Source organism: Aquarana catesbeiana, linkage group LG04 (genome assembly GCF_042186555.1).
Source record: "Aquarana catesbeiana isolate 2022-GZ linkage group LG04, ASM4218655v1, whole genome shotgun sequence".
NCBI lineage: Eukaryota > Metazoa > Chordata > Amphibia > Anura > Ranidae > Aquarana > Aquarana catesbeiana.
In genome coordinates this window covers 681,352,831-681,374,174 of record NC_133327.1, presented here as the reverse complement: position 1 = coordinate 681,374,174, position 21,344 = coordinate 681,352,831, and the positions used below count along the sequence as shown (strand labels likewise).

Genomic DNA, 21,344 nt, shown 5'->3' with positions numbered 1-21,344 from the left:
GTTCAGAACGATCGGATTTTCCGACAACTTTGTGTGACCGTGTGTATGCAAGACAAGTTTGAGCCAACATCCGTCGGAAAAAATCCATGGATTTTGTTGTCGGAATGTCCGATCAATGTCCGACCGTGTGTACGCCCTATAAGACTGGGATGCCATTAAAGTTCATGTGGGTACCATAGTTTGTGGACTCTATGACATTCCTACAGACTAAATAATATACACTGATTTGGGATTATTTTCACCAAAGAAATGTAGCAGAATACATTTTGGGCAACATTTATGAAATAAAGTTTTGCAAATAAAAAAATTGTTTAACAGAAACAAAGAAAATGTGGTAAATACCACCAAAAGAAAGCTCTTGTTGTGTGAACAAAATGATAATTTTAGTTTGGGTATAGCGATGCATAACTGCACAATTGTCATTCAAAGTGCAACAGCGCAAAAGCTGAAAAAAGGCCTGGGCAGGAAGGGGGGTAAAAGTGCCCGGTATTGAAGCAGTTAAAAAAAACAAAACAAATGTATTACTCACCAAAACATAGAATAAAACAAAACATGACACCACGTGTAAACAATTACAGTGGGACCTCGGATTGCGAGTAACGCGGTTAACGAGCACTGTATTTTTAAAAATCGTAACTCGGTTTGCGAGTGTTGTCTCACAAAACAAGCAAGATTCAGGTCAAAGCGTGTGTAGTACCGCGTTTGGTCTAAGGTTGGGGGGGGCGCCGAACGGCACTGTTCAGAAATGTACGGAAAGGCCCGAGGACAGCTCGGCTGACCTCGGCAAACCTCGGGAACTCAGTCTTTCCGAGGTTTGCAGAGGTCAGCCGAGGTGTCCTCGGGCCTTTCCGGCCGTTTCCGAAGCTCTCCGGCGCCCCCCCCACCTCTGGCCGCATGCAGTATTGCATGCCATTGAAGTCAATGCGGAACTAATTATTTTCGTTTACATTGACTTCAATGGGGAAACTTTGCTTTGATATGCGAGTACTCTGGATTACGAGCATTCTCCTGGAACGGATTATGCTCGTAACCCGAGGTTTCACTGTAATTAATTGACCCCCAGATAAAACATGTAATATACTAGAGCTCACCAGCCCTTAAAGTGGTTGTAAACCCTTTACAACCACTTTTAGCTACATGTAAGCCTATAATAAGGCTCACCTGTAGCTACCCTGGATATCGCCTAAATCTGCCGACGTCAACATCGGCACATGTGCACTGAAGCAACGGCAGCACGTGCCGTTGCTTCAGTTAGACTGTGCCGCTACCGGCGGCTCCCGTGTGCATGCGCGGTGAGTGACGTCATCGTGGCTCCATGCCAGCGCCGGAAGCCCGCGATACCCGGAAGTAACTCCGGGAGTGATGTCACCGGCCGGAGCAGTGAACGAGGACCGCTGCGGGGGGGCTTTGATCCAAGGGAAGTAATACATAATGAGCTAGTATGCTATGCATACTAGCTTGTTATGCCTTTGTCTTGCAGGTTTTTTTGTTAGTTTTGTTTTTGGGTTTACAACCACTTTAAATGTGGTAGCTGCATTAGTTGAGACATTGAGACAAAAGGGACAGGTTTGCTTTACCATGACATGAAAGAGCGGTTCTCACCTGTTAAGGAAGAAGGCCCCTCTGATCATCTCATAGGGGTTGGAGCGTGTCCTGGCCCTCCTCATCTCCTCTCCTTCCAGGTCATCAAACGCACTCTGCAAGAGATACAAGGAAAGATTGTGATCAGATAAAGAATCCCTCTATTCCTCCTCTGTGACATCAGTAAAATCATTGCATCCTGAGAGTACATTAAAGCCTATTTCACACAGGCTGTCCAATCAGGTCCACCTGTCAGTTTTTCAGGCGGACCCTCCAGTCTTTTCTATGCAGCAGCAGATATTCGATCCTGTCCCCCCCAAAAACAGGCAGATGGGGGACCTATTCCCCATCCATCTGGCGGATCGGATGACATCAGATGGAAACGGACAGGCCGTCCATTTCCATCTTATTGCCCGATAGACGAGAGCGGGCTGTGTCCATGTCTGCTCTGCATAGTTACATAGTAGGTGAGGTCGAAAAAAGACACAAGTCCATCAAGCCCAACCTATGTGTGTGATTATATGTCAGTATTACATTGTATATCCCTGTATGTTGTGGTCATTCAGGTGATTATCTAATAGTTTCTTGAAGCTATCGATGCTCCCCGCTGAGACCACCGCCTGTGGAAGGGAATTCCACATCCTTGTCGCTCTTACAGTAAAGAACCCTCTACGTAGTTTAAGGTTAAACCTCTTTTCTTCTAATTTTAATGAGTGGCCACAAGTCTTGTTAAACTCCCTTCCGCGCAAAAAATTTTCTCCCTATTGTGGGGTCACCAGTCCGGTATTTGTATATTGAAATCATATCCCCTCTCAAGTGTCTCTTCTCCAGAGAGAATAAGTTCAGTGCTCGCAACCTTTCCTCATAACTAATGTCCTCCAGACCCTTTATTAGCTTTGTTGCCCTTCTTTGTATTGCTCCATTTCCAGTACATCCTTCCTGAGGACTGGTGCCCAGAACTGGACAGCATACTCCAGGTGCGGCTGGACCAGAGTCTTGTAGAGCGGGAGAATTACCATTTTATGTCTGGAGTTGTTCCCCTTTTTAATGCCAATATTCTGTTTGCTTTGTTAGCAGCAGCTTGGCATTGCTGAGCCTATCATCTACTAGGACCCCCATGTCCTTTTCCATCCTAGATACCCCCAGAGGTTCTCCCCTCAGTCTATAGATTGTATTCAGATTTTTGCCACCCAAATGCATTATTTTACATTTTTCTACATTGAACCTCATTTGCCATGTAGTCGCCCACCCCACTAATTTGTTCAGATCTTTTTGCAAGGTTTCCACATCCTGCGGAGAAGTTATTGCCCTGCTTAGCTTAGTGTCGTCTGCAAATACAGAGATTGAACTGTTTATCCCATCCTCCAGGTCGTTTATGAGCAAATGAAATAGGATTGGTCCCAGCACAGAACCCTGGGGGACCCCACTACCCACCCCTGACCATTCCGAGTACTCCCCATTTATCACCACCCTCTGAACTCGCCCTTGTAGCCAGTTTTCAATCCATGTACTCACCCTATGGTCCATGCCAACGGACCTTATTTTGTACAGTAAACGTTTATGGGGAACTGTGTCAAATGCTTTTACAAAATCCAGATACACCACGTCTACGGGCCTTCCTTTATCTAGATGGCAACTCACCTCCTCATAGAAGGTTAGTAGATTGGTTTGGCAAGAACGATTCTTCATGAATCCATGCTGATTACTGCTAATGATACCGTTCTCATTACTAAAATCTTGTATATAGTCCCTTATCATCCCCTCCAAGAGTTTACATACTATTGATGTTAGGCTAACTGGTCTGTAATTCCCCGTGGATTTATTTTGACCAGTTTTTAAATATTGGTGCTACATTGGCTTTTCTCCAATAGCTGGTACCATTCCAGTCAGTAGACTGTCAGTAAAAATTAATAACAATGGTCTGGGAATTACTTGACTGAGTTCCCTAAGTACCCTCGGGTGCAAGCCATCTTGTCCCGGTGATTTATTAATGTAAAGTTTCTCAAGTCTAATTTTAATTCTGTCCTCTGTTAACCATGGAGGTGCTTCCTGTGTTGTGTCATGAAGATAAACACTGCAGTTTTGGTTAATGAAGCCCCCCAATTCCCTCGTGAAGACTGAGGAGAAGAATAAATTCAATACCTTCGTTATCTCCCCATCCTTAGTAACCAGATGTCCTTCCTCATTCTTTATGGGGCCAATATGGTCTGTCCTCCCTTTAGTGGCGCCGACATGGACCTGTCATCCGCCTGCTCAGCAGGGGATCAGCGGATTCCACTTCACAAAGGCGCCCGTGTGAAAGGGGCCTAAAGCTGCACTCCAGCCTTCATTTCAGTCTTGCACAGTTGTACAGGTTCCTGGCCTATACTGAAATAAACTTACTCTGATTTCACTGCACACTGTGAGCTTCTCACAACATGCATTGGAATCTGCAACAAGTCAAATAGCGGCGGCCTCATTTTCTATTTCCAAAACAAAACATTTTTTTAAACCCATTAATAAAAATTGTAATATATTGCAGCTTAGCAGCCCTTTACAATATTCAGGCTTTTTTTCTCTTTATTTTTACCTGGTAACACTGCCCAAGCACATTTGGCACACCTAGTGCGCACGCCTATTAAATCCCTATTCATACTTTGTATATAGACCCACATTGTTGGTAAAATTTTTATTTTGCCTTAACCACTTGCTTACCGGGCAATTTCACCCTCTTCCTGCCCAGACCAATTTTCAGCTTTCAGCGCTTTCACACTTTGAATGACAATTGCGCGGTCAAACACTGTACCCAAATTAAATTTTTATCATTTTTTTCACACAAATAGAGCTTTCTTTTAGTGGTATTTAATCACCACTGGGGTTTTTATTTTTTGCTAAAGAAACAAAAAAAAGACACGGGAAGTGGCGTAGATACCCGCGGGTGGCTCGGGTATCTATGCCCAGAAGTGGGAGCAAAATACCTGTATTAGACAGGTATCTGCTCCCCCCTCCCCCCTGAAAGGTGCCAAATGTGACACCAGAGGGGGGGTAGGAACCGGAAAAGCTGAAGTTCCATTTTTGGGTGGAACTCCGCTTTAACAATAAAATAAAAAGAATAAAATTTAACTCGCCCCGTCCTTCACTGAACGCAAAAGCGAACGCGTAAGTAAATGGCGCCCACATATGTAAACGGTGTTCAAACCACATGTGAGGTATCGCCGCGAACGTTGGAGCGAGAGCAATAATTCTAGCCCTAGACCTCCTCTGTAATTCAAAACAGTAAAAGTTTTTAAAGCATCGCCTATAGGGATTTTTAAGTAGCGAAGTTTGTCGCCATTCCACGAGTGTGTGCAATTTTGAAGCGTGACATGTTAGGTATCTATTTACCCTGCGTAACATCATCTTTCATATTATGCAAATAAATTGGGCTAACTTTACTGTTTTGTTTTTTTTAAAAGCATGAAACTATATTTATTTTTTTCCAAAAAGAAAAAAAACATTTGAAAAATTGCTGCGCAAATACCGTGCTAGAAAAAAGTTGCAACGACCGCCATTTTATATTCTAGGGTCTGCTTAAAAAACATATATAATGTTTGGGGGTTCTACGTAATTTTCTAGCAAAAAAAAAAAAAAAGATTATTTCTACATGTAGGAAAAAAATTTCAGAATTGGCCTGGTAGGCAAGTGGTTAAGTGATCCGCTGTCATTGGCTGACAGCTGATCACCTGTTAAAGGGCCGCTGTGAATGACCCCTTTACCCTGTCCTGTGATCAGCCCAGTCTGAAGGACGCAGGAGGCTCACAAGCAGCGCGATCACGGGGAGGACGTCTATCGACTCCCTCGGGGCACTGGAAGCCCGCGCTGTAGCCGTCTTTGGACTATAGCGTGGGCGGAAAGTGGTTAAAAACCCCCAAAGGAGTCTTCTTTCAGATAAATATATGACAGGAACTCATATACAAATCAGGACAGGAAATATGAGATCAGGAAATAATTTTGCTATTTTCAGTACAGTATGTTTTACATATCTCAGGTTTCATGTGTAAGCAGCTGCAACAGAAAAACCGAATCCAACAACTTGAAGCAAAGCTGAGCTGAGTCTGTAGACCCCGCTGGGAGGGGGGAGAATTAGGGCACATTCCCCCCCCCCCCCCCCCCCCCAGGAGCCCCCAATATTGAGGCGAAAGGTGACAGGTCTTACCTTACACTCCAACAGGCTTTCCAGCAGATGTTCTCTGCAGAATTCTGTCTCATCATCTATGATCATTTTCCTCTGTAATACAAGTGAGAAGCAAGCAGAATTAAGCAGAATAAAAGTAGAACCAAAAAGGCAAAACCTTTTTTTTTTTTTTCATTTTTGGAGCAATTTCATTTTGGGTTAATAGCCAAAATAGGAAGTGAGAAGAAAACCCCGGCAAATTAAAAGGAGAAGTCCAGCCTGAGCTTTTTAGGCTGGGCTTCTCCTAAGGGTCACAGGAGTGAAATCCGTTTTGCGGTCCTGTGACCCGTTTTCAGCGGAGAGCGGTCTGAAGTCCGCTCACCGCTGATGTCACCAAGTTCAGTCCAGGCACCGCGTCATCCCGACTTAGGAAGTCTGGATCCGCCAGGTGCCTGGACTGATGGCAATCTCAGCCTCTTAGCGAGCCTCTGAGAGGCGGAGACGGCCGTTCCCTGCCCCCTCCATAGCTTAGCGTTCCAGTGAGCGTGGAGGAGCAGAGCAGGAGAGATGCCGCGTGACAGGCAGCAGCTCTCCACTCGGGGAGGTGAGAGAACCGAGCCATCGGCGGTGTTCAGTGGCTCTGTTCTCAGTGAAAAGGCGGCGGGGGACAGATGCAGCATCCACCTAGGTAAGTATGAATAGGAGGAAAGAAAAACAAAAAACATACTTCTCTTTTATGGGAATTTCTTGGGGCCCCCCAGGTTACCAGAACTAGTGTCCCCATTGGAAGATTCCCCCCCCCCCCCTATTACTGTTCTGAGGACAACCCAAAATTTGGGATTTTCTTTCACTTTCAATGAAAATATTAAACATGACAAAAAGAGAGGGTGAATCTCCCAAATGGGACACAGACAGCAATAAAATCCTAATGGTGACCTCCAGAGTTAGCTGACATCCTTCCACGTAGAGTGGGTTACAAGGCATGGTGGGTGTGATGCAAGGTAGATTGATGGGCGCCAGACACTTCTTGAATGCAAAGAGATTTATTGTCTCTTGAACAGAACTGTGGGAGAGAGGGTTAGGGCCAGGACACCCTTAAGTAGATGCAATGTTAATTGGCAGACTCCAAGACTTCTATGGGCGGGCAGACAGCCATGCAGGGAAGGCATGCAGCTTCAGGCATGAGTAGGACCGCTGTCTCCTATGGTAACAATCTTGTAACAGTTACTAACAAAAGTTGTAGCAAACTCCTTGTTTCTTCTACAATCTCCTATTGTAGAACTTCATTCAACTGAGCTCCCAGTCTTTCACTAGACTAACAGATCCACTCGCCACTGGATCTCCTGAGCTCTTCCAATCTTCTCACTCAGTATCTTCCTCAAGCGTCACCCCCGCGTCCCTGCTGGATCCCTAGCTTGGCACTCACAGATACTCCTCAAGCTTCACCCCATTGGCCTGCTTGGTCCCTGGCTTGGCACACAATAATGCTCTGCAAGCGTCACCTCCGCTGGCTGGGTCCATGGCTTGGCACTTGCTGAAGTTTCCCAATTCTTCACCGTCCCCCTCTGGTGAGAATACTGCTCTGGTACTTGCTTCCGCTACTCACTGTGGTCCATGGTAATAAGGCGGATGGTCCCTTAGTGGCGATAACTTCCCCTCTACCTCCGACGACAACTGGTTCTCCAGCTGGCAGAACCGTTACTTCTGGTTGGACTGCAAGCTCGCAGTCCCAACCCTACGCTGCTCTCTTGCTTCTGGATAGGCCCTCAGACAGCCCAACAGCCAGATGTCCCTGGGATAGGCCTCAGGTCTCTGGCCTAGCAGCCTGGAGCAATACAACACACATCCACCCAGACAGCCGCCCAGGTGGCACCGAACTCCAATCACCTGACTCCACCCAAATAAATAGGTTCTCCCAGCAGGCCAAGGAACTCAAGAAAATCCCTGCCTATTGGCTGAGATACTCCATTCATTCTTAACCTGTCCTTGCAATGTCCTTGTCTTATCTGAAGTCACCAGATACCCGGCCACCTAGTGACAGAAGAGAGAAGTGCAACAAGTCCAGAATTAGGGTGAAATCAATTGACCTCCTGACAATTGGCCAAGGCAACTATCACTTGGCAGATAAATTTAATAGCAACCCTCCCTAAACGCCAGGGTGCTACATCAGCTTACCTATAGGTAAACCTTATAGAAGGGAGTTTACTCCCATTTTAACATAAACTTGTTTGAGTAGTGGTTTAGTGAACAAAAGCTTGTTGACACTCATCCTAACACTGTCATCTCTCACTAATGCCAATTAATATCCTACCTTGCCCACTGTCAACCAATCATTCAGCTCATCAGTATCTGGAATCTCTGTAGTACATTCTGGGAACCAATCGACTTCTTCATAGGCTGTTGCCTACAATATCAAACATAAAAATATTTAGACATTTCATGTGAAGCATGCTACGAATCAAACCCTATATACACCCTCCATGTGATCACCACTCACCTCAGGCTGATTTCTATATACACCCTCCATGTGATCACCACTCACCTCAGGCTGATTCCTCTATATACACCCTCCATGTGATCACCACTCACCTCAGACTGATCCCTCTATCTATACACACTCCATGTGCTCACCACTCACCTCAGGCTGATTCCTCCATCTATACACCCTCCATGTGATCACCACTCACCTCAGACTGATCCCTCTATATACACCCTCCATGTGCTCACCACTCACCTCAGGCTGATTCCTCCATCTATACACCCTCCATGTGATCACCACCCACCTCAGGCTGATTCCTCCATCTATACACCCTCCATGTGATCACCACTCACCTCAGACTGATCCCTCTATCTATACACACTCCATGTGCTCACCACTCACCTCAGACTGATCCCTCTATCTATACACACTCCACGTGTTCACCACTCACCTCAGGCTGATTCCTCCATCTATACACCCTCCATGTGATCACCACCCACCTCAGACTGATTCCTCCATCTATACACCCTCCATGTACTCACCACTCACATCAGACTGATTCCTCTATATACACCCTCCATGTGATCACCACTCACCTCAGATTGATTCCTCCATCTATACACCCTCCATGTACTCACCACTCACCTCAGACTGATTCCTCTGTATACACCCTCCATGTGCTCTCCACTCACCTCAGGCTGATCCCTTTATCTATACACACTCCATGTACTCACCACTCACCTCAGACTGATTCCTCTATCTATACACCCTCCATGTGATCACCACTCACCTCAGGCTGATTCCTCTATCTATACACCCTCCATGTGATCACCACCCACCTCAGACTGATTCCTCTATATACACCCTCCATGTGCTCACCACTCACCTCAGGCTGATCCCTTTATCTATACACACTCCATGTACTCACCACTCACCTCAGACTGATTCCTCTATCTATACACCCTCCATGTGATCACCACTCACCTCAGGCTGATTCCTCTATCTATACACCCTCCATGTGATCACCACCCACCTCAGACTGATTCCTCTATATACACACTCCATGTGATCACCACCCACCTCAGGCTGATTCCTCTATCTATACACCCTCCATGTGATCACCACTCACCTCAGGCTGATTCCTCTATCTATACACCCTCCATGTGATCACCACTCACCTCAGGCTGATTCCTCTATCTATACACCCTCCATGTGATCACCACTCACCTCAGGCTGATTCCTCCAATCCACATCCAGTTCCTTTTCAAACCCTTTTAGGATTAACCCGAGACCTCTCCGCCCTTTCTGATTGGACGTTTCGACAATCTCCTTCCGGCCCTGGCCGTACTTCCCCAAACCCTCGCCTTCTCGGAAACCCATCTTGGCCTAAATGATGGAAACAAACAATGAAACAATTTAACAACCAGGAATTCATCGTGCGCTTACAGAAAATAAACACAATGGGGAGTTTAAAGTAGAACTATAGGCAAAACTTTTTTTCATTTGGATAGAGTAAGGGAGGGTTATAACCCGTCAGTTATTGTTTTGCCATCTGTGTCCCATTTGGGGGGGTTTACCTTCACTTCCTGTCCTATAGCCAAAACAGAAAGTAAAAGGAATACCCTGCAAATCAAAGTGTTACTAAACCCACAACAGTAAAATCAGTTTCTATATGCAGTGAAGCATGCTTGTTATACTCACTATGGAACACAAGGGGTTAATCCTCTGCATTATGTGAAAACTCAGGCTGTTTGATCCTGTCTCCTCTGATCTCCCCCTTCTTTCACTGTCCCCAATCCATCTCCTGATAGTACAGAGCCTTGGAGTCACTCTGCACATGCTCAGTTTGGTGTGTATTGCTAGTTTTTTTATTTTTTTGGAAGGTGCATGTGCTCAGCAAGGAGCCAATCAGCACTGCCCAGAGAGAGGGTGAGGGGTCATGCAGCCTCATAGGACAGTCAGAATAGAATGAAAACTCATCCTACAAGCGTTAACCAGACACTGATAGAAGTCACAAGACCGCTATATAATGCAGATGAGAAAAGTTATTTAGCAGTTTATATTTACTACAATAATTGCTTTTCCATGTTCTAAGTACTGTGGGAGACCAAATATAGTGAATGCCGGTTCCTGGGTCCTTGGATAACCCCCCCCCTCCCCTTTTCACCTTGTTCTGCAGCTGCCTCCCAGAGCCCCCCTTTTCCTTACCTGAGCCCATCTGATCCAGTGATGTGCACGAGCGCAGTGGCTCCAGCCGCTCTCTCTCTCCTCATTGGACAGATTGATAGCAGCGGGAGCTTGATTGGCTCCTGCAGCTGTCAATCAAAACCGGTGACCGGTGAGCAGGAGGCGGGGTCAAGTCCCACTGTCTGTGTCAATGGACGCAGCAGTGAGACTCTGGAGCGAGCACACATGGGTGCCCTCTAGGGAATGTTGCTTTTCCTGGGGGGCACCCGAAGTAGAGGAATGGCCTGGAACACCAGCGGGGGACCCCATAAGAAGAGGATCGGGGCTGCTCTGTGCAAAACTATTGCACAGAGCAGGTAAGTATAGGAATGTTTTTATTTTTTTTTTATTTTTTAAATTAAGCTTTATAACCACTTTAACCAGTGCTCGGCTGGACACTGATGAAGTCACAAGGCTGCTATATACTGCTGATGACAAAAGGCATTTAGCAGCTTATATTTACTAATACTATAGCATTTCCTTGTTCTGTGTACTGTGGGAGAGCAGATATAGTGACTGCAGGCTCCTGGGTTTAGTAACACTTTAAGGGAATCCCTTGCACCCCCCCCCATGTCACCAGAACTAGTGTCCCCATTGGAAGATTTAGCTTCTTTTACTTGTCTGGGGACAACCAAAAATTTGGGGATTTTCTTTTACTTTCTGATGATAACAGTAAACAGGACAAATAAAGACGGGGGGGGGGTCTCCAAAAATGTTTTAAGACAATACAAAGAGGTTACTCAGCCCTGCCAGCCATTCGTATTTTAGTATACGCAATATTAAAGCGGAGTTCCAGGCTGGGGGGGGGGAAAGAAAATGAATGTCAGCAGTTACATATAAGCACACTTACCTGTCCAGGGTTCCTGCGATGTCGCCCCCCCCCCCCCCCCAAGCCGATCCATACATCAGCTCAGGGTGCAGGCGCCGGTGTTCTATCAGATTACCGCTACCCATCAGATCGTGTAACCGAAGTGACGTTCCGACCAAACAAATATTTACTGTGCATGCGCTATGCGTTCCAACATGCATTCCACGTGACTATGCGTTTCAAACGCTTCATGATCTGACGAGTAGCTGTAATCTGATAGAACAGCGTCAGCAGAGTAATTTTAGCAATAAAAAAAGAGTTTATATAAATAAATATAGTATATTGATATCTGTGATGCTGTTTTGATGTTACATTTTGTAACAAGCTGGACTCCAGCAGTAGGAAGGTGGTGGAGGCCATGTTGGTACACCCAGCAGTAGGAAGGTGGCAGAGGCCATGTTGGTACACCCAGCAGTAGGAAGGTGGCAGAGGCCATGTTGGTACACCCAGCAGTAGGAAGGTGGCAGAGGCCATGTTGGTACACCCAGCAGTAGGAAGGTGGCAGAGGCCATGTTGGTACACCCAGCAGTAGGAAGGTGGCAGAGGCCATGTTGGTACACCCAGCAGTAGGAAGGTGGCGGAGGCCATGTTGGTATACCCAGCAGTAGGAAGGTGGCAGAGGCCATGTTGGTACACCCCACACTGCTCAGCGCTAAAGCTTTAGGCTTTCAAAATTAAACATCCACACAGCATCACAGATGTCAATATACTATATTTATTTATATACGCTCAATTTATTGCTAAAATGACATTGCAATGTAAGAGTTAGCTGGGTGTAGTAAGATGTCCGCTGCCGCTGTTGTCGAACAATCTGATGGGCTCTGTTGGTAGTGAAGTGGAGAAGTGTGTGGAATGCATAGCTCATGCGCAGTTCGGTTTTTTTTGGCGGCATGTCCCTTCTGTTGCACAATCTGATGGGTAGCTGTAATCTGATAGAACACTGGCATCTTCCCTAAGGGAAACAGGAAGTGAAGCCTTGTGGCTTAACAGCCTGTTTCCTGCTGAGCTGCTGAGCTGCACCTCCTGAATGGTCCCGCTGCCTTCTGGCACATGTGTGTCTCCCAGAAGATAGCGGGAGGGGGGGGGGGGCGAGATTTCGTAGATCACCACACAATGATTGCAGCGATCTTACCCAGAAGTGGGAGCGGGTACCTGGTTTTGAAAGGTATCCGCCCCCCCCCCCCCGAAAGGTGCCAAGATGTGGCAGCGGAAGGGGGGGGGGGGGGGGCAAACAAACTGTGCTCCCCCTTTTGGGTGGAGCGCTGCTTTAATCCCTCATCCTACAGTTCTGGAAAGTGCAGTTTAACCACTTCCGGACTGCCCGCGTCATTATACGTCAGCTGTTTGAAGAGGAATATCGTTGCTAGCTGCTATAACCCCAGTATCCTCTTCTTCAGTGAGCGGTCCGGTTTAAGATAAAAGTGGTCTCTGCGGTGGATTCGCCGCAAGATTACTTTTATCGGTGGCGGGAGAGGGGCCCCCCCTCCCGCCGCGCTCCGGTGTCCTCCACATGCCAGAGCCGTCAGCAGCGACGGAGGCGATCGGTCCTTCTTGTGGCCTGACATGGAGATGAGTAAGGGGAAGATGGCCACCACCCGTCTCCATATCATTGCAGGGCAGAAGCGACGTCAAAACGTCACTTCCGCCCATAGCTCTTAAAGGGCCATTTTTTTTTATTGCATTTTAGTGTAAATATGAGATCTGAGGTCTTTTTGACCCCCAGATCTCATATTTAAGAGGACCTGTCATGCTTTTTTTCTATTACAAGGGATGTTTACATTCCTTGTAATAGGAATAAAATTGACACAATTTATTTATTTTTTCAAAACAGTGTAGAAATAAAAAATAAAAGGTAAAATAAATAAAAAAAAAAAAAAAGATTTTTTTAAACACGCCCCGTCCCAACAAGCTTGCGTGCAGAAGCACGTATACGTGAGTAGCGCTCGCATATGAAAACGGTGGTCAAACCACACATGTGAGGTATCGCCGCGATCGGTAGAGCGAGAGCAATAATTCTAGCCCTAGACCTCCTCTGTAACTTAAAAACACGCAACCTGTAGAATTTTTTAAACATCACCTATGGAGATTTTTAAGGGTAAAAGTTTGTCGCCATTCCACGACCGGGCGCAATTTTGAAGCCCGACATGTTGGGTATCAATTTACTCGGCGTAACATTATCTTCCACAATATAAAAAAAACTTGGGCTAACTTTACTGTTGTCTTATTTTTTAATTCAAAAAAGTGTATTTTTTCCAAAAAAAGTGCGCTTGTAAGACCGCTGCGCAAATACGGTGTGACAGAAAGTATTGCAACGACCGCCATTTTATTCTCTAGGGTGTTAGAAAAAAAATGTATAATGTTTGGGGATTCTAAGTAATTTTCTAGCAAAAAAACCTGTTTTGAACTTGTAATCAACACATCTCAGAAAGAGTCTCGGTCCTTAAGTGGTTACTCCACCATGACCAGTTGTTGGCAGAGTGATGCCCAGTATGTGATTACCATGAGTTTCTGGGAGACGCTGTTAAACATGGAGTAGCGGGATGATGTGCCTTCTGCGAGGGGGTCCGTTTGATCTCTATCCCCCGACCCAAACACGGGTCTCTTCTCATCGACCTCGCTGTCTGAGCCGGTCCCGCTAGTGGAAGACTCTGTGGAAGGGCAGAAAACACCATACAGGTTATGTATACAAGGAGCACCGGAAAATAACAATGGTTAAACATTGAAAACATTGCACAGGAGAGGAGCCTGCAATTCAGCTTTACGTAAGCTACATTGTGTACAGCACTACTAATTTTGACATCAAATTTTGATTTAGTTATAGACTTCTGACTAAAATGTCATTTTAGTTTTAGTTGCATTTTAGTCATCTGAATTGTTTTAGTGGTATTTTAGTCTACTAAAATCTCCAGTACGCTGCGAAGGGCTCTAGATATGGCCCATAATGGTGATTATTTCACTTCATGTGATTGCAGTGTTTGTACGGTTATGATGGATTGTTTTCTGAAGTGAACTATTTGTATCATTATTGTACGGTGGTACGACTTTATCATATCTCAATAAACCTATACCGGATTTAAAAAAAAAAAAAAATCTCCAGTACATTTTAGTCAACTAAAATCGAATGGGTTTAGTTAACTCCTTTATTGCCAACGTAACACATATATGCGGCCTCACGGAAGTGGGCTTTTTTTTTTTTTTTTTCCATGGGAGCGCCTCTATGCATTTCTTCCAAGGCACACTCCTAGCACAGAGACTGGGGTCTCACCAAGAGCCTAAGGTTTCGTACTAACAATAAGGACCAGGATCTACCCAATCCCAGGTCACCGAATTGCTGTGGAAGCCTCTGATTGGCTATTACAGTGATCAGCCTCTGTAAAGCCCGCCCCTGTGTTTTTTCCTTTCTGTAAATGGAGAAGAAGGCTACAATGTATCTTTCTTGTTCCTTGCAGGAAGAAAAAAAAAGAAAAAAGAAGCGTTTGTAAAAAAAAAACAAAAACAAAATAATAATAAAAAATAAAATGAAATATTAAAGAAAAATACCTAGATCAAGGTTTCATCTAGGTCAGTGCCAGGGTTAGTGTTTGGGTCAAGTAAGGGTCAAAGGTCGGGGTCAGTATATTCTGGACACGATTTTTTGTTTTAAATTAGCATCAGGGTCAGTAATTATAACATACACATATGTGATATCGTTGCGATCGTCAGGAGTAGGAGATTTTATTTTGTTTTGTTTTTTGGTGGTAGGTTATGGTAGTAACAAGAAATATATAGCTAAATTCGATAATGAACAAAAAAAAAACACAATCAGGAGCTATCGATTACTAATTACCACCAATAGAAAGCCCAATTTGCCCTGAAAAAAAACATGTACAGGGGTATTATGACATAGATATTTATCATGTCCAGGGGTATGACATTGTGATTTATCATGTCCAGGGGTATGACATTGTGATTTATCATGTACAGGGGAAATTATGACATTGTGATTTATCATGTCCAGGGGTATGACATAGATATTTATCATGTCCAGGGATATGACATAGATATTTATCATGTCCAGGGGTATGACACTGTGATTTATCATGTCCAGGGGTACGACGTTGTGATTTATCATGTACAGGGGGAATTATGACATTGAGATTTATCATGTCCAGGGGTATGACATTGAGATTTATCATGTCCAGGGGTATGACATTGAGATTTATCATGTCCAGGGGTATGACATTGAGATTTATCATGTCCAGGGGTATGACATTGAGATTTATCATGTCCAGGGGTATGACATTGAGATTTATCATGTCCAGGGGTATGACATTGAGATTTATCATGTCCAGGGGTACGACGTTGTGATTTATCATGTACAGGGGGAATTATGACATTGTGATTTATCATGTCCAGGGGTACGACGTTGTGATTTATCATGTACAGGGGGAATTATGACATTGTGATTTATCATGTCCAGGGGTATTATGACATTGTGATTTATCATGTCCAGGGGTATTATGACATAGATATTTATCATGCACAGGGGGAATTATGACATTGTGATTTATCTAGAAACACAAGTGAAGAGGAATGAGGAGCGGTAGCCCAAAGCAGCCATTCAGAAAGCAGATGACATCTGATTGGCTATTAAAGACACCATTATTTCCAACTGTAGTCCGGGGCCCTGGGTCAGAATATTCCAGAAGGAGTTACCCTGGGTGCCATGATTGCTGTACTGGGTGTCATCATCAGAGGTGGAGCTTAGGTTCAGGCCCAATTCTTCAATACGTCTCTTCTGTTTAGTCAGAGCGCTGCTCTCTAATTCACGTTCCGCTCTTCTCTTCATTGTCACTACGGAGAGGAGAAAGACTCACTTGTAAGTATCTGAATTTGAGATTTTACAAATAAGAAAAAGTCTTGCTAGATGTTTATATCCGGTCTAAGACGGCCGTACACAATTATTGGTTTAAAAGTACAGCTGTCACAAATGTGGGAAACTCAAACAAAGAAACTACTTAAAGCGGAGCTCCACCCAAAAGGGGAAGCCCTGCTTGTATGCCCCCCCCCCCGCTGCCACATTTGGTGCCTTTTGTGGGGGAGGGTGGGAGCGAGTACCTGGTTTTGACAGGTATCCGCTCCCACTTCCGGCTGAGTTCACCTCAGCAAATTGAGCCAGGTATTCGTCTCCTTCCTCCTTCCCCCACACAGCCGGCCCATTCACAAAGCGAAGCACGATTCGCACGTGCGCAATAGGAAACCGGCTGTGAAGCCACAAGGCTTCACTGAGGGCTTCCCTTAGCCACGATGGCAGTGTCAGCAACCGGAGAGCTGATTGTGCAGGAACACAAAAAAACATCCCTTCCCACCCTGTCAGAACAGAACTCTGCCTTGTTTACATAGGCAGAACTCCGTTCTGAGTCTGCTCGACGATCGGTGGGTGCGGCAGACATCGAGTGCCCGGCACCCGCAGATCGGCTTCAGCTGTGAAGTAGAAGCAGCCCACCGGCGGAAGTGCAAAATCACGTATATATACACATGATCCGGTGCACAGCTGCTGCTCTGTAGCAGTAAAACTGCTATAGGGAAGGAGCGAGGGGTTAAACTGGAAGTAAACGTTTGGGTGGTTTTTTTTTTCCTAACCTGAAAGGTAATATCATAATGTGCCAGTATGCATTGCATACTAGCACATTATGTTAAACTTACCTGAAAAAAAAAAACAACTTTCCAGCGCTGCGCTGTCACCGCTGCAGGCGCTCCCATCTTCACCCGGTCTTCCTTCCAGGTTCGCGGACTCCAACTGTGTGACTGGCTGGAGCCGCGATGACGTCAATCCCGCTCTTGCACGTGGAAGCCCCAATTTACGGCACAGGTCTCTGCAGGAGCGCCCCCCACCCCCCACCCCGGGTGGCTGTTCCTTCAGAGCGCATGCACGGGTGATGTTGTCAGCTGCATGTACAGTAAATGTTTCCTAAACGGCGCACGTTTAGGAGAAATTTATACTACCTATAGGTAGAGCTGCACGATTAATCGTCAAGAATTGTTATCGCAATTTTTTTCCCCCGTTGCAATCTTAACAAAAGTGTTTCACAATTCTTAATATGCAAAGAATTCTCTCTGCTCTTCTGAAGACACAGCCGTCAAAAGAAAGGAAGAAAAAAAAAAAAAAACAGGCATTCTGCCAAGAAAAAAAAAAAACTTACACAGAACATGGAGGGGCCGGCCAGGAAGTGCGACGTCTCAGATGTCATATAGATCCTCTGTGATCCTTCAGGTCATCGCCAGGTCTTGGAGGCAGGGGGCGCCGCGCGGCTCTGTCAGCGGGAGATATTGTGTGAGGAGTCTGCACACAAAACAAAAAGATGGTGGAGGAAACCTAGAATGAAATATGTGGCTACCATTTGCCAACTTCCCCCTGAAAACTGCTAGCTGATTGTCACACACTGATCCCCTCACTTCAATACTTCCAGTCACCGATCAATAGAATATACAGGAGATCGGACTGCACCGGCTCTGTATATATTCTGGTCTTACAGATTCCTGGAGCTGAAAACAGCCAAACAACTTGCCTTTTCATAGAGAGGTCAATCCTGGACACCAACTCAAAACTGACGATAAAGCTTACTACTGCTCACAAGTAAAACATATAACCATAAAAAAAAATAATAATAAATAAAAATACATACAGCTGTGCTCATAAGTTTACATACCCTGCCAGAATTTATGATTTCTTGGCCATTTTTCAGAGAATATGAACGATAACACAAATAAATTTTCTTTCTCTCATGGTTAGTGTTTGGCTGAAGCCATTTCTTATCAACCAACTGTGTTTACACTTTTTAAATCATAATCACAACAGAAACTACCCAAATGATCGTGATCAAAAGTTGTGCAGCTCTATTACATACCCTGGTGATTTTGGCCTGATAACATGCACACAAGTTGACACAAAGAGGTTTGAATGGCTATTAACCACCTCAATACAGGGCACGTACACCCCCTTCCTGCCCAAGCCATTTTTCAGTTTTCAGCGCTGTCGCACTTTGAATGACAATTGCGCGGTCGTGTTACACTGCACCTTAATTAAATTTTTATCATTTTTTCCCCACAAATAGAGCTTTCTTTTGGTGGTATTTGATCACCTCTGCGGTTTTTATTTCTTGCGCTATAAACAAAAGAAGAGGGACAATTTTGAAAAAACACAATATTTTTTCCTTTTTGCTATAATAAATATCCAATTTTTTTTTTTTTTTTTAACAAATTTTTTCCTCAGTTTAGGCCGATACGTATTCTTCTACATATTTTTGGTAAAAAAAAATTGCGATAAGCGTATATTGATTGGTTTGCGCAAAAGTTATAGCGTCTACAAAATACGGGATAGATTTATAGCATTTTTATTATTTATTTATTTTTTACTAGTAATGGCGGCGATCTGCAATTTTTATTGTGACTGCGATATTGCGGCGGACACATCGGACACTTTTGACACATTTTTGGGACCATTCACATTTATACAGCGATCAATGCTATAAAATTGCATTGATTACTGTGTAAATGTGACTGGCAGGGAAGGGGTTAACACTAGGGGGCGCTCAAGGGGTTAATGTATTACCTAAGGAGGTGATTCTAACTGTGGGGGGAGGGGACTGACTGGGGGAGGTGACCGATCGCTGTCCCTATGTACAAGGGACACGCCATCGGTCTCCTCTCCTCTCTGACAGGACGTGGATCTGTGTTTACATGCACAGATCCACGCTCCTGCTGTGTTACCCGGCAATCGCGGGTGCCCGGCGGACATCGCGGCCGCCGGGCACGCGCACCGGGTCCCGAGTGACACGGCGGCGCGCGCGCGCCCCCTAGTGGCTCGGGAAGGCGAGGACGTCATATGACGTCCTCCCAGAATAACAGAAGCCTCGTCCAGCCGTCATATGACGGTGGGCGGTGGCTTAGTGGTTAAAGGTAACCATCCTCCCCTGTGATCTGCTTGCTTGTAATCAGTGTGTGTGTATAAAAGGTCAATGAGTTTCTGGACTCCTGACAGACCCTTGCATCTTCCATCCAGTGCTGCACTGACGTTTCTGGATTCTGAGTCATGGGGAAAGCAAAAGAACTGTCAAAGGATCTGCAGGAAAAGGTAGTTGAACTGTATAAAACATCCTCCCCTTCTGTTCTGCTTTTGTTTTTCATTTCGTTCTTTTAGGTAGGAATGGTATAGATTGAAGGAGTTGGATGTAAGGAGTGGAAAATATAGAGTAGAAGTTTACATTTCAGGAATGTTAAATGTATAATGTTAATTGTTAAGTGCTAAATGTAATGTGTTATGTAAATATGTAATGTATATGATTGTATTTTGAATACATGAATGAATTTTGGAACTTTCCTTTTTAAAGTGGAGTTCCACCCAAAAGTGGAACTTCCACTCATCGGATTCCCCCCTCGACCCCCCCCTACGGTGTCACAGTTGGCACCTTTCATGGGGGAGGGGGGTGCATATACCTGTATATTACAGGTATCTGTACCCACTTCCGGCATAGATAGCCACAGAATCTGCGGGTATTTACGCAACTTCCTGTTCCCCCCCCCCACTGTCTGCTGGGAAACACACGGGTCCCAGAGACAGCAGGGACCAGCTTTATTGCGCTGCGCGACTCGCACATGCGCAGTAGGGAACCGGGAAGTGAAGCCGCACGGCTTCACTTCCTGATTCCCTTACGGAAGATGGAGGCGGCAGCACCCGAGGACCGAGAGACGGTTCGGCCTCGGGTGCCGACATTGCGGGCGCCCTGGACAGGTAAGTGTCCATGTTTTAAAAGTCAGCAGCTGCAGTATTTGTAGCTGCTGACTTTAAAAAAAAAAAAAAAAATTCGGCGGAGCTCCGCTTTAAGCTGAAACTCTTCTTTGTTAAATGTTGTCCTTAGATTTTCTTAAAAACAATAAAAAAGAGTTGAAACATTAAAAAAAATAACAATAAAAACAGGAAAGGAATATAAAAAGATATCCAAGGAATTGAGAATGCCAATCAGCAGTGTTCAAACTCTAATCAAGAAGTGGAAAATAAGGGGTTCTGTTGAAACCAAACCACGGTCAGGTAGACCAACTAAAATTTCAGCCACAACTAGCAGGAAAATTGTTCGGGATGCAAAGAAAAACCCACAAATAACTTCAGGTGAAATACAGAACTCTCTGAAAACATGTGATGTGGATGTTTCAAGATGCACAATAAGGAGGCACTTGAAGAAAGTTGGGCTGCATGGTCGAGTCGCCAGAAGAAAGTCATTACTATGCAAATGCCACAAAGTATCCCACTTACAAAACACCAAACAGCACAGAGACAAGCCTCAAACCTTCTGACACAAAGTCATTTGGAGTGATGAGACCAAAATTGAGCTTTTTGGCCACAACCATAAACACTACATTTGGAGAGGAGTCAACAAGGCCTATGATGAAAGGTACAGCATCCCTACTGTGAAACACGGAGGTGGGTCGCTGATGTTTTGGGGATCTGTGAGCTACAAAGACACAGGAAATTTGGTCACAATTGATGGCAAGATGAATGCAGAATGTTATCAAAAAATACTGGAGGAACATTTGCATTCATCAGCCAGGAAGCTGCGCACGGGACGTACTCGGACATTCCAACATGACAATGATCCAAAACACAAGGCCAAGTCCACCTGTCACTGGCTACAGCAGAATAAAGTGAAGGTTCTGGAGTGGCCATCTCAGTCTCCTGACCTCAATATCATTGAGCCCCTCTGGGGAGATCTCAAACGTGCCGTTCATGGAAGACAGCCCAAGAATTTACAGGAACTGGAGGCTTTTTGCCAAGAGTAATGGGCAGCTTTACCATCTGAGAAGATAAAGAGCCTCATCCACAAATACCACAAAAGACTTCAAGCTGTCATTGATGTTAAAGGGGGGAATACACAGTATTAAGAACTGGGGTATGTAAACCTTTGATCAGGGTCATATGGGTAGTTTCTGTTGCCATTATGATTTAAAAAGAGTAAACACAGTTGATTGATAATAAATGGCATCAGCCAAACACTAACCATGAGTGAAAGAAATGTTTTTGTGTT

At 45.0% G+C, this 21,344-nt stretch overlaps 1 protein-coding gene across 2 annotated transcripts in view; it reads right to left on the bottom strand.

The window, feature by feature from the left end:
* Positions 1-21,344, bottom strand: part of CMTR1 (cap methyltransferase 1) — a 79,231-nt gene that overhangs the window by 52,243 nt on the left and 5,644 nt on the right. For both annotated transcript variants that reach the window (XM_073628737.1, XM_073628738.1), the window contains exons 2-8: positions 17,469-17,608; positions 15,982-16,119; positions 13,786-13,934; positions 9,420-9,578; positions 8,025-8,117; positions 5,756-5,827; positions 1,603-1,697 (exon numbers count right to left, since the gene is read on the bottom strand). In XM_073628737.1, the coding sequence (XP_073484838.1) occupies positions 1,603-1,697; positions 5,756-5,827; positions 8,025-8,117; positions 9,420-9,578; positions 13,786-13,934; positions 15,982-16,114 (701 nt within the window). In that variant the 5' untranslated portion in view covers positions 16,115-16,119; positions 17,469-17,608. The remainder of the gene's footprint in view (positions 1-1,602; positions 1,698-5,755; positions 5,828-8,024; positions 8,118-9,419; positions 9,579-13,785; positions 13,935-15,981; positions 16,120-17,468; positions 17,609-21,344) is intronic.